At 41.7% G+C, this 12,985-nt stretch overlaps 2 protein-coding genes across 2 annotated transcripts in view; one reads left to right on the forward strand and one right to left on the reverse strand.

Moving 5' to 3' along the window:
• Positions 1 to 1,031: 1,031 nt before the first annotated feature.
• On the forward strand, positions 1,032 to 11,296 carry smarca5 (SWI/SNF related, matrix associated, actin dependent regulator of chromatin, subfamily a, member 5). The gene is made up of 24 exons (XM_049571622.1): positions 1,032 to 1,286; positions 2,970 to 3,098; positions 3,193 to 3,359; positions 3,451 to 3,551; positions 3,640 to 3,740; positions 3,877 to 4,056; positions 4,997 to 5,152; positions 5,248 to 5,379; positions 5,464 to 5,532; positions 5,644 to 5,753; positions 5,866 to 6,092; positions 6,385 to 6,506; positions 6,609 to 6,761; positions 6,890 to 7,022; positions 7,168 to 7,316; positions 7,421 to 7,543; positions 7,643 to 7,750; positions 8,650 to 8,763; positions 8,887 to 9,009; positions 9,132 to 9,264; positions 9,354 to 9,472; positions 9,675 to 9,887; positions 9,996 to 10,106; positions 10,822 to 11,296. Exons 1-24 carry the CDS (start codon positions 1,215 to 1,217, stop codon positions 10,885 to 10,887), a joined length of 3,111 nt encoding a protein of 1,036 aa, XP_049427579.1. The 5' UTR covers positions 1,032 to 1,214; the 3' UTR covers positions 10,888 to 11,296.
• Positions 11,297 to 11,306: 10 nt separating this feature from the next.
• Positions 11,307 to 12,985, reverse strand: part of frem3 (Fras1 related extracellular matrix 3) — a 38,042-nt gene continuing 36,363 nt past the window's right edge. The window contains exon 24 of the mRNA XM_049571621.1: positions 11,307 to 12,947. Within this exon, the coding sequence (XP_049427578.1) occupies positions 12,378 to 12,947 (570 nt within the window). The 3' untranslated portion in view covers positions 11,307 to 12,377. The remainder of the gene's footprint in view (positions 12,948 to 12,985) is intronic.

Genomic DNA, 12,985 nt, shown 5'->3' on the forward strand with positions numbered 1-12,985 from the left:
GAGTGAAGCTCTCTGTTCTTTTTAAATTAAAAAACCTGAAAATCGAGATTACAGTGACACAGGAAATTAAGTATATGTGAAATATATTTCCGGTAGGCAAACATTTACAATAAATATAATCAAGCAGCATGGGAAAACAAAAATTAAGTTGATATGATGTTTGTAAAACAAATGATGTAAAGAAATACTGCATGCAGAGTATGAGTGTAAAAAACACTATCTTGGGGTCAAACTGTTGCAATCATAAAGGTTTAAAGAGGCAGCCTGGTATGAGCCAATATAATGTAGCAAATTATTTTGTATGTACAGGAAACATATCTTAAAAATGTAAACAAAAATATATACACATGTACTCCACTGAAAATGTGCTCATATGCTCAGTTACTTACAGCTAGAACACAATTTATATATCTTATTTTGTGCTTGCATGCAATTAGATTCAAGTTTTGTCTTTAAGACTATGTGGTCTGGTTTAACCAAAAGAAACTGTTTTGTGTGGTCTACTAAGGATAATAATGTTTTTTCTTATTGTTGCATTTCCTTTCTACTATCTCATATGTGACTGATGTTGTAATTTACTTGCTGTAGGTTGCACTGTAAATACTGTTATGTGCAGACAAATAGGTAGGCACACGCTAATTTGTTTATTTATTATTATTATTCATTTATTTATTTAACACAAGGAAAATGTGCATAACAAGTCAGGGGATACATGTTCAAGGATAAAAGAAATTAGCAGCAGCACAAATATAAACAAAACACGCAACAAAAACATAAAAGGAGAAACAATCAGGTGAACAAAAAAGAGGCACAAAGTAGCAAGGCAAGATACATTAAAAGAGCAATGACCAATATATAGTTTAATGCAGTTTATGCAGCAATTTAAGTCGTAGTTGTAGTTGTAATTTAGAGGCATTTAAAATCAGCTGATGGAAAACACATTTTTCCAACAGCCGCTGAAGGCAGCATCGCCAAGTCTCGCGATAGAGCCCACACCGGGTTGGCGCTGTGTGAACGCGGGTGCCCGAGAAAAATCTTGCTAGCGGGAACGTGCTGCCTGTGACCAACCGGTGTGTCTTTCATTACAAACAACAGGATAGTTCCCATTTACCGCGAGAAAGTTCGGAAAATCTTTAACGGCTCTTATACGGGATCACACAAGACACAAAGTAACGGACGAATATTTCTGAATCGAAGAGGAAATCCGATAGAAAATGTCCGAAATCCTAAACTGCGTGGAACAGCGGGAAGAGCAGACTGAACTTGAAGAAGCCGGAGGAGCGGAGGTAAGATGGGCATTAAAATGGGCATTGTCTCCTCTCAGCACCGCGTACATCATCCACAGAGCTGCTGCTAAAGTCTCAAACCCTGTACCCATCGTCCCTGAACGTTACCCACTTGTTCCTGAGACTCAGCCGTGTTAAACTTTCACTTTGCTGATGTTAATGCGGGCTGTGTGAGCTAACTGTTAGCTAAGTTAGCCGCGGTGGCGCTACTGTTAGCTCACGACAACAACAGCTCGGTCCCATTCACTCGGGACTGAAGCTAGCGTAACAGCACAGGCCAGCCTGTTTCATAAGCGCCCACACTAGCTGCTAGCCTAGCCTTGCTAGCAACCCATCGATCACAACATTAAAAGTCCCAGCGTGTTTTTTGTTTACTCCCAGGCCTGATTCACTGAGTGAATAGCTCGTGACTGTGATCAGGCTTTTGGGAAACCTCGTGAAAGTAACTCGCAACAGCCCCGCTCAGCTGTCCCATCTGCGTCTTTGTTTTCAGTGGGACAGTGCGGCATGCAGGGCAGCCATGGCTCCTGTAACAGAGGGATGCTGCATGCCAGCACTTTGGGTTTTGTTTTGATTAACCCTAGAAGAAATAAGGGGTTTCATGTGTGCAGCTCAACAGTTGAAGTAAATGAAACAAACTTTATTGATGTTAGGCAGAGAAATTGAAGTGTCACAGCAGCAGGAGTATAAAAACATTGATACATAAGTGAGCTTAAATGGCTAGAGTAATACATTAGTAGTACCTATTATACACAAAATAAAGTATATAAAACAACAAACAAGGGTGCTTAACACTATACATACTACTATAAGTAATCAATTTAAAGTGTACTGAGAGAAACATAGTGATAAAGTAGGAACAAAGAATACATTTAATACAAAAATTGCACTCTGGTGGTGGATAAACTGTCCTGTCTCTGTAAATAGCAGTGCTATTAATAACAAAGGTTGTGTAGTACGTGTCTAATAGTGCAAATGCAGACGTGCAGAAAGTTTAGCACTGTGATTGACCTGCAGTGGGAATAGCAGCAATGACAAAAGACTTTCAGTAGTGCTCTTTCACGCACTGTAAGTAAGGAGCTGCCTGATTGTTTAGGGTTTCATGTAGGGAAGGTTAGGAGATGTCAGTGATAAAGTTTTAGGGCTGCTGTGAAACTATGCTTACTTAGGGCAACAAAAAAAGTTTATCTTAGGTGTGTCTGTTCAATGGACAATTAAGAAAGGACAGCAGAGGAGATACCTGCACACCAATACAACTGGGAAGGACAGCCACAAAAAGGTTCACAGGCTGAGATCAATGCAAAAAAGAAGGGTGCTCAAAGTGCCAAAAATAATCAAGTGAATAAAAACAGCAGCAAATGTTTCAGTCCTTGACTATTATCAGTTATTTTTTGCACTTTAAGCACCCTTCTTTTGTAATTTGACCTTTTTTGCATTGATCTCAGCCTGTGAACCCAGTTGTATTTGTGTGCCTGTATCTCCTCTGCCGTCTTGCTTAGAACTCCATGATAGCCACAAGTTAATTCCACCACACATCTCTCCCCTAACTCCTCTTTTGCACCTAGAGAGCATCCCAAAACAGAGCTGGCAGTTTGTTCAGTCTGTTCCTGTCTGATGCTGTTGTAAAAAATGGAGGATATACATTAAACAAGACTTTTTCTGTTTCCTTTTTTCCCTGGTCAGGAGAAGTCTGATTCTTCAGATGCTGGAAAAGAGTCATCTTCAGATGCAGGGCCCGATGGACAAGATGCATCTTCCTCCTCCTCCTCATCCAAAACTAAAGAGTCTGCTCCCGGATATGAGGAGAAAGTGGTAAGGACACTTGTACTGTAGCTTTCACCACTTGTCACTTACCTGTCTGTTCTTGGATGAATAAGCTGACAAGACTGTCTTCTTGTGTGTGCAGCAAACCGACCGGACCAACAGATTTGAGTACCTGCTGAAGCAAACAGAGTTGTTTGCTCATTTCATCCAACCAGCCGCACAGAAGACCCCCACCTCCCCCCTGAAGATGAAGCCAGGGCGTCCTCGCATCAAGAAAGATGAGAAACAGAATCTGCTGTCTGCTGGAGAGTGAGTACATCTCCACGTAGATTTATTTTATTTTAGGAAGTTTACTCCCATTGTGATCATGAATAACTGTTTATTTTCTGTGCTTAAACAGCAACCGGCATCGGCGTACAGAGCAAGAGGAGGATGAAGAGCTTCTGAATGAGAGCACCAAGACGACTAATGTCTGCACACGCTTTGATGAGTCTCCCTCCTGTAAGCAATGACTCTTTTAGTAAGTTATATGGCGGATGTCTATTATGAGCAGAAGTGATGATGATGAGTTTTCTTGTCTCTCATTTAGACGTCAAAACAGGAAAGATGAGGGACTATCAGGTCCGTGGTCTGAACTGGCTCATCTCTTTGTATGAAAATGGCATCAACGGCATTCTCGCTGATGAAATGGTCAGTACTTTCTCACAGTCACACTTCAATATTTTAAAGGGGGATGACAGCTATTTTTTTGTCTCCCAATATTGTTGTATTTACATGTACTGCTCCATCTCACACACACACACACACACACTCTGCTGCTTCTCAGGGTTTGGGGAAGACTCTGCAGACTATTTCCCTGCTGGGTTATATGAAGCACTACAGAAACATCCCTGGTCCCCACATGGTGCTGGTGCCCAAGTCCACCCTCTACAACTGGATGAATGAGTTCAAGAGATGGGTGCCTTCACTCCGCGCAGTCTGCCTGATCGGAGACAGAGATGAGAGGGTAGGCATCAGAATGTTATGATTGTAACAGGAAATACTCACCATGACTTGTTAAAAACTTTGTAATACCTCCTAGTTGTTAGTTTTTAATCTGCTAGTTGTACAATGGGAATTTGATTTGGCCAACAACACTACATCTCCGTACAGCAGGCCTAGTTTTTATCCTGCAAGTCAGGTTTTTAGTGCTGAATCAGCATTTTTGATCACACTAATGCAGTATGTAGACCCAGAACATAGTCAACTGGGATTAAAGGTTTGTGTGAAATTGATGAAATTGGCTTCTGGTTTGGGTTTAGTGATATGTAAGGCTGCAGCTAATGATTATTTTTGTGGTCTGTTAATTTACTGATTATTTTCACAATTAAGTCTATAAAATGTCAAAAATTGTGAAAAATGCTCATCACAGTTTACCAGAGCTCAAAGTGACGTCTTGAAGTTGCTTTTTTTGTCCTACGAATAGTCCAAAACCCAAAGACTCATACAGTGTTTAACATTTCTGCTTGAATTTTCTTTCTATCAACTAACTGATAAATAAACTAAGTGTTGCAACTCCAGTGAGATGTACCCAAACCAAAATAACTGATGCGAGATTACATTTATTCCAAGGTACACCAGCTTGATTTTCAGGATTTTTATGGACATTTAAGATCATTTAATTTGTTTCCCTGGTGGGTTGTAGTGACTACTGGATGTATGTAGCAAGCATCTCGGCAAAACTGTGTTGAAAAGATGGATTTTAGTTACTGTGTGTGGGGAGGCAAACATGGGGAGTAAGGAGTTGTCAACAGCATCCACAAGATTCTTATTTAGGTAGAGAGTCTGTCATCGAGGGACACAGCAAACCTCAGCATCATTAATGAAAAAAAACAACAGGTTTATTTGTTGGTTGTCCATCCAACTATTCACTAACAAAATGCTTAATGTGTTTGATTCAATTTCAGACTGCCCTGATCAGAGATGTGCTGCTGCCTGGAGAATGGGACGTGTGTGTCACATCCTACGAGATGCTCATCATAGAGAAGGCGGTGTTCAAGAAGTTTAACTGGAGATACCTGGTCATTGACGAAGCCCACAGAATCAAGAATGAGAAATCAAAGGTCGGACAGCCATAGAAATAAAATAGATATTTACATAGGTCAGAGCCAATTAATGTTTTTTAAGATTTCTTAACAAGGCAATTTATTTCCCACAGCTATCAGAGATTGTGCGAGAATTTAAGACCACCAATCGCTTGTTGCTGACTGGAACGCCTCTGCAAAACAACCTTCACGAGCTGTGGGCTCTGCTGAACTTCCTGCTGCCTGACGTCTTTAACTCAGCAGAGGTAAGCATCGCCGAGACATGCACCAAATCAGTGAAGATGAAAATTTCTGTATCCTGGTGCTAATTGCATTTTTCCCCCCAAAAGGACTTTGATTCCTGGTTCGATACAAACAACTGCCTGGGTGATACAAAGTTGGTCGAACGTCTTCACACTGTAAGTTTTTAATGTTGCTCATGCCAGCGTCCAACTATGCTCTGTAAATTTTAAGGTGCGTTTATCTTATTTGGGTTAAAACTCTCTTCTGACCTGACATTTCCTGTGTAGGTTCTGCGTCCTTTCTTGCTTCGTCGTATAAAAGCTGACGTAGAGAAGACTCTGCTTCCGAAAAAAGAGATCAAGATGTATGTGGGCCTGAGCAAGATGCAGCGAGAATGGTAAGCGTCCTCAGTTAAGATTTAATTTGTCCCGAGCTTCTTTGTTCTACTCAGCTGATATTATATTGTTGCACACGAGTATGTAATATTAACTCACGTGACAACCCATCAGGTACACAAAGATCCTGATGAAGGACATCGACATTCTGAACTCAGCGGGTAAGATGGATAAGATGCGTCTGCTAAACGTTCTCATGCAGCTGAGGAAGTGCTGCAACCATCCGTACCTGTTCGATGGGGCTGAGCCTGGTCCCCCATACACAACTGACCTCCACCTGGTGGTGAACAGCGGCAAGATGGTGGTGCTGGACAAGCTGCTACCCAAGATGAAGGAGCAGGGTATGTAAATTATGTAAATGTTCATGGTGAAGTGTCAGAAGAATTTATCACTATCATCTTTACATATAGTTTTTCCAGTACAGGATGTTTATAGTGTAGAACATTAAGATGCTGACGAAGAGAACAACACCGGACAGAACAACACACATTTGGTGTGATACTGATCAGACCAAATAGAGGGAAACACATCTGCAGTACATACAGTTCATTCATATAATAGATTATTTCAAACAGTTTAATGCCTTTTTCCCACATTCCTCTGACTGATCCTACCGTCTGTTCTTCTTTCCAGGTTCTCGTGTGCTCATCTTCAGTCAGATGACCAGGGTGCTGGACATCTTGGAGGACTACTGCATGTGGAGGAACTATGGCTACTGCCGCTTGGATGGCCAGACACCACATGAGGAGAGACAGGTGATTTACCTCGATTGATTACCATCTGTTTTTCTCAGCAAACCGTAAGATGAGTTTAGCAAAATAATTCTAATTTCCATGTATCTTTGTGTGTGTTTTAAGATCTCTATCAACGCATACAACGAGCCCAACAGCTCAAAGTTCATCTTCATGTTGAGCACCAGAGCTGGAGGACTGGGTATCAACCTGGCTACTGCGGATGTGGTCATCCTGTACGATTCAGACTGGAACCCTCAAGTTGACCTTCAGGCCATGGTTAGTACTCTGAATTGCTGAACTGCACGTTTATTAGCCAGTAGAAAGGAGTAAGAAATAACAGTGAAGGCTGTATAGGTTGAATTTCAGATGTTGAGGAGTTGATCAGTTTAATCTTTATATTTCAGGACCGAGCTCACAGGATTGGTCAGCAGAAGCAGGTACGCGTGTTTCGATTCATCACTGAAAACACAGTGGAGGAAAGGATTGTTGAGAGGGCTGAGATGAAGCTGCGCCTGGACTCCATTGTCATCCAGCAAGGTAACTCCTCCTCCCTGTCTAATTAGTAGCCCTGATTAAAGTAATTGTACATGAAGGATCTGGGAAATTTGAAATTGGTACTTTACAGAAAATAGTAATAGGAGATTTGAGTAAGCCACTAAGTTCTCTTTTGTTTGTTTAACAGGAAGACTTGTGGATCCAAGCGCTAACAAGCTGGGTAAGGATGAGATGCTGTCTATCATCCGCCACGGTGCCACACATGTGTTTGCCTCCAAAGAGAGCGAGATCACAGATGATGACATTGATGCAATCCTGGAGAGAGGTGAAAGGAAGGTGAGTCTGGATGCAGCAGTAAAAAACAAATATGCTTTATTATGTCTGTTTAAAAAAAAAAAAAGTTTTCATAAAAATAAAAATCTGGTCTTGTCATTTGCTAGACTATGGAGATGAAGGAGAAGCTGTCTTCACTGGGAGAGAGCACTCTGAGAAACTTTACCATGGACACAGAGAACAGCAGCGTGTACACGTTTGAAGGAGAGGATTATAGAGAGAAGAAAAAGGTAAAAAGATTAACGTCAGTACTTACATTCCAGACTTTATTTCCAACGACATGAACCTTTGAGTCTTATCCTTGTTTCCCTTCTTGATTTTTCATTCAGGTCATTACCAACTGGATCGAGCCACCCAAAAGAGAAAGGAAAGCCAATTACGCTGTGGATGCTTACTTCAGAGAGGCTCTGCGAGTCAGTGAGCCCAAAGCACCCAAGGTACGGGCAGACACCCTTAAAGCTCATGCTGGTGTGAGCATTTACACTTGTGTGGTGCTGTGTCTGCATAGCTCTGCAATTACAACTCTAAAGCACTAGTTGGGGTTTCTATGCCACTGGGTTGAGTATCTGTGCAGTTAATTTTGATTCAACGAACACACTAATAACACATCTCAAACCTAGCTTAATAGGTACAGTATTAAACAGAAGTACAAAATTTGGATCCATTGTAGCTCACAAGGTTCACAGACAAACACTAGTAATGTTTCCCTACAAATACAACATGCTAACGTTATTAGCACAAGCTTATGACATTTTACATTGCATAAAATAGCCTAGCGGCTAGCAGAGTTTATCTCTACTCATGTGTAGCCGGGAACAACAGCAGCATTTAACAAAGGTAATGTTACAAAATTTGCTGCATTATAACTGAAAAGGTTGTACAACAAAATAGTTGCCTAATACTAGACTATGCATATACAACATGCATAAGCCTATGACATTTCCCATTGCATAAATTAGCCTAGTGGGTAGAAGAATCTCCGAAACTGATATGAAGCCAGGATGAATCACACACAGGACTTAAAATGCTTTTTTGTTGGCTCTGTTGTCTTCACAATTTATTTTTTCTGTTATCTGTGAAATAAAAGTAAATAAAAGCTTTGTTTCCACTGAGGGAAATGGTTTCAGCTTACAGAAATAGCCAGGAGGTCTGCGTCGCGTGACGTGTAGTTATATTAAAACGTCAACGCAGAGCCTACGCTCTAGGTATGACGTCAGTTTGACACAGAATTATAAATCTCTCATGAGGCATCAATGCAACAACATGTAATTACAATGTTCTGATTATGAATGTTAGTCTGGTTGATCTATAACATTTGTTTGACTCCATTTCCCAGGCCCCTCGTCCGCCTAAGCAGCCAAATGTCCAGGACTTCCAGTTCTTCCCCCCGCGTCTTTTTGAGCTTCTAGAAAAGGAAATTCTGTTCTACAGAAAGACCATAGGCTACAAGGTAAACAAAGATGTTTTGTCATATGAGAAACAGACTGTTAACGCTGTTTATACACACATTTGGTTGGAGTGGGAATGTCTTTTAGAAGTGTCTCTAAGTCAGTCTGTGGCTGTGTCTCCTCAGGTTCCCCGTAATCCAGACATGCCAAATTCAGCCCAGCTCCAGAAAGAAGAGCAGGCTAAGATTGATGAGGCTGAGGCTCTCACTGAGGAGGAGCTGGAGGAGAAGGAGAACCTGCTGCAACAGGTACTGATCATACTCTCTCTGTATGTAATCAATTTATGGCTAATGTGCTGCAAATCCAAACTAATTTTTTTGTGTCTGGATCGAGATTGTGCATATTTTAATCAACTGTACCTTCATTGTAGGGATTTACTATCTGGAACAAACGTGACTTTAACCAGTTCATCAAAGCCAACGAGAAGTGGGGAAGAGATGATATTGAGAACATTGCCAGAGAGGTTGAGGGAAAAACTCCAGAAGAAGTCATGGAATATTCTGGTAATTACTCTTTTTTTAATCCTCTATTTCACATCAAACTTTTGATTTCTTTGCATGTTTAATGAATTCCTGCTTATTTGTTCCTCCAGCTGTATTCTGGGAGCGCTGCAATGAGCTGCAGGATATCGAGAAGATCATGGCCCAGATAGAAAGAGGAGAGGCCAGGATCCAGAGAAGGATCAGCATCAAGAAAGCACTGGACTCAAAGGTAGCTGACTGTCAACTACTTTGGCTATTCATTTCTTATTTAAACTACCTAATTAGCTTTATCTCATTAAGCCTGCTGTTAAACACTTAAACTCTTAAATCTTGCTCTGATCTCTTAATTGTCTCTTCATCACAGTATCCGCTCTTCATGATTGATTATTTAATTAACCGTCCCTCACTATGCTTCTCGTCTCCTTGCCCAGATTGGCCGCTACAAGGCTCCCTTCCATCAGCTCCGTATCTCCTATGGCACCAACAAAGGCAAGAACTACACAGAGGAGGAGGACCGCTTCCTTATCTGCATGCTACACAAGCTGGGCTTCGACAAGGAGAGCGTGTACGACGAGCTGCGTCAGTGCATCCGCAACTCACCTCAGTTCCGCTTCGACTGGTTCCTCAAATCCAGGACTGCCATGGTACATATGGCTTCTCTGTACTTGTAATATTTCCCCTGTATTATTTGTATACTTATTTATTTTACAAGTGTTGCCTGACCTAAAAGTATGTTGGTGATGTGTGTGCAGGAGCTCCAGAGGCGATGCAACACCCTGATTACACTGATAGAAAGAGAGAACATGGAGCTGGAGGAAAGGGAGAAGGCTGAGAAGAAGAAACGCGGCCCAAAGACCGGCTCAGTAAGTTCCAGATCCATCTCATATTACCGGAAGCAACCCATTCATGTGATTAAAGCGTTTCAGAATGTCTGTTTTTTGATGTCTTACATTGAAGAAGAATGTTTTTTTTTTTTCTCAAATGTTGCATCCGCTTGAATTGTTGCTGTTGGGCAGAAACCTTTTATGTCCAAAACTGCGACGTTTTAGCTGCATTTTCAAAATAATTGAACACTGTGCCATCGAGGCTGGTATTGTGTCTTCATATATGTTCAGGTACTTGTGTCATTATATTAATGTTTGACCAAAACCAAGCTCAAATGGAGGTTTTTCACCAGGAAATGACAAAATGTGTGTTTTATCCGGCATTGGTCAGAACGGCTTAGCCCTGGGTTAGTCTTGCTACCTGTCCAGAGTGAGCTGCGCCTCGTTTTCAAACTGTATGGTTTGACTAAAATGAACAATAACAGCCATATAGTCCACGATGAGCAGCACTAAAATCAACCTGCGTAGTTGTCGCTGTCGCGTTTATCTTGCAAGTGTGCTCTTCTTCAAGGTTTTGTTTACTTCCTGGATTTTTCCCACATGAAGACCAATGAAGAGCAGCTTTCTCACGACAGGCATTTTATCTGGTCCGCTTGTAAATGCCGTCGGCAACTCTCATGTCATTGTCTGGAAGGTGTTGACTTTTATGTGGATACTTGTTACGTCTTTCTAATAATTTTCTCCTCTTTCCTAGGCCCAGAAACGGAAGTCAGACGCAACCCCCGATGGTCGTGGACGCAGGAAAAAGCTCAAGTTGTGAGGCCGCTCACAAATTTAATCTCCTGCGTACAGTGTCGAGGGCGGCAGCCAGCTCCGGTGTCGTTAGTCCTAGTGTCTGTGTTTGTTTTGCAGGCTGTGATAATGTACTGTGTAAAAACTCCCCCTGATGGACTGACTTTGTCGTGTTAGGTTTTAGGAAGTGCTCCTTTACAAGCCTGCCTTGTTGTCACTTACCTAAACACTGCAGCTGTGCTGGTTTAGTTTTTTGTTTGCTAGTCCTTTTTTTACTAGTACTTATTGAAATAAATGTATTTATGCCTGTTGGTTGTACCACATTCCATTGCTCGAAACAATATGTACCCTTTTTATTTTTAAGAAAACATTTGTTCTTGTATCTTCCTATGTGAAGGCAGAAAATGTCTTTTTGAACATCACAAATAAAGTTCCCGTTTTTTAAAAAATGTGTGCACTCTGGTAAAAAAGACACAGATATCAAAAAAGGACATTTGTATTTGGCAGTTGAGGTGTACATACATCCAAACTCTTGAAACTGACATAAAATTAATGAGGCACAAAAGTGTAGTAACAATTGGCACATTAAAATATACTGTCACCTGTAGAATAATAATTATAACTTTTATGCTGCACTTGTTTTTTCAGGACTTGATCAACAAACCAGAAAGACATGTAGTTCATATTTTTTCAAGTTTCATCAGGGTGTAGTAATACCTTTTTTTTCATAGTCCTACATTGATATGTACACAGATAGTTTTGCATCTGATTTCAGCCACATTGACCTGAAAAAACGTAAAAAAAAAAAAAAAAATCTGCATTGTCAAAAGACTTAAATGACATTTACAATCCCTTTCAATGGCACCATATCAGTAGTGTTACTCAGCAGTGGGCAGCAGGTGTACTGCAGGCTTTTAAAGCACAACAGTGAAATATCAGTACTAAAAATCATTTATCACATCATTCAGTAAGGTCAACTAACATTCAGTCCATTTTGCTCTACTCTCCACAAAACAAAATAATGAACACAGTGAATTACAGTAATAAAAAAAAAACTTGGTAAACTGGTTATTTTTTAAAGGAGGAACAGAAACAATTATTTTCTTTCTTGAAATTTAAACAGGGTTGCCTCTTAAGTTGTGAGATAATTGTATTTACTAAACTGGGGCTTTCATGCATTTGCAAACGCTGAATAAAGTGGGATATTTTACAACTTGGCAACCAATAAAGCAGGTGAATCATTGTGAGGGGCTTCTTCGTACATCCATGATTCAAAATAGGCTGCGAAAACCTACAGTACAGTACAGCAAGAACTAACATCAGAGATCAATAAGCCTCTGAAAACTCTGGTGCGTTCTCTGCATGTAGGCCCCAGGCACTGACATATTGTGCTGTCCACAGGTTGTACTGGGCTCTATTCAGTGCTACAAGAGTTGGGCTTTAAAGGCACAATGGTGGAGAAGACTATCATAGTCTTTATAATGGGGGGCAGGTGTGTGAGGTGGAGGGGAGCCACATCTAGACCTCAGAGTTGTCTGAGCTGCTCCACATACCCGCTGGGGTGTGGCTGTAACCAGTGTAGGCAGAAGAAGAGGAAGTGGTGTAAGGAGGGAACTGTGTCTTCTTTTCCCTCTTCTTGCGCCGCAGCAGCAGAATGACGATGGTGGCGATGAGGCAGATGAGAAGGATCAGACCTGCGAGGCCCACTAACATGGGCAGGGTGGAGGTGTCAGCCATTTCTCTGCCAGAGCTTTCCAGCAGGGGGCGCTCCAGGAGGGCGTCGCGGTTTGGGGACCAGGGCTGGCGCTGGCTAACCACCATGCGGTCTGCTCTGTCTAGAGCGATGTGCTGGATGTTGGTGCCACGGTTGTTTTCAACACCGATGTCCTGGACTTCACCAGGGGAGGAGAAAGCAGGGGCAGCACGGCGGTGGCGTCGGGTGGCCATGTCGGAGGTTTGTGGCTGCTCAACAGATGTCATGCTGTGATGCAGGTACTCCACACTGCGCTTGCCGATGTTGCGGTTGGCATTTTCTCTGGAGCGGACTGTGTAAATAGTGTGGATGAACCATTCTCGACCAGCAGCCACCTGCAGAGGAAAAACATGTTTGAGTCTATCTGTCCATA

The sequence above is a fragment of the Epinephelus fuscoguttatus genome, linkage group LG3 (genome assembly GCF_011397635.1).
Source record: "Epinephelus fuscoguttatus linkage group LG3, E.fuscoguttatus.final_Chr_v1".
In the NCBI taxonomy this organism is placed as follows: Eukaryota; Metazoa; Chordata; class Actinopteri; order Perciformes; family Serranidae; genus Epinephelus; species Epinephelus fuscoguttatus.

What these genes read in the sequence shown, in the direction of transcription:
- smarca5 (XM_049571622.1), top strand. Translation starts at nt 1,215, where the DNA reads ATGTCCGAAATCCTAAACTGCGTGGAACAGCGGGAAGAGCAGACTGAA. An exon ending in GAAAGACCATAGGCTACAAG is followed by an intron (nt 8,764 to 8,886) that starts GTAAACAAAGAT and finishes GTGTCTCCTCAG; the next exon opens with GTTCCCCGTAATCCAGACAT. An exon ending in AGAAAGCACTGGACTCAAAG is followed by an intron (nt 9,473 to 9,674) that starts GTAGCTGACTGT and finishes CTCCTTGCCCAG; the next exon opens with ATTGGCCGCTACAAGGCTCC.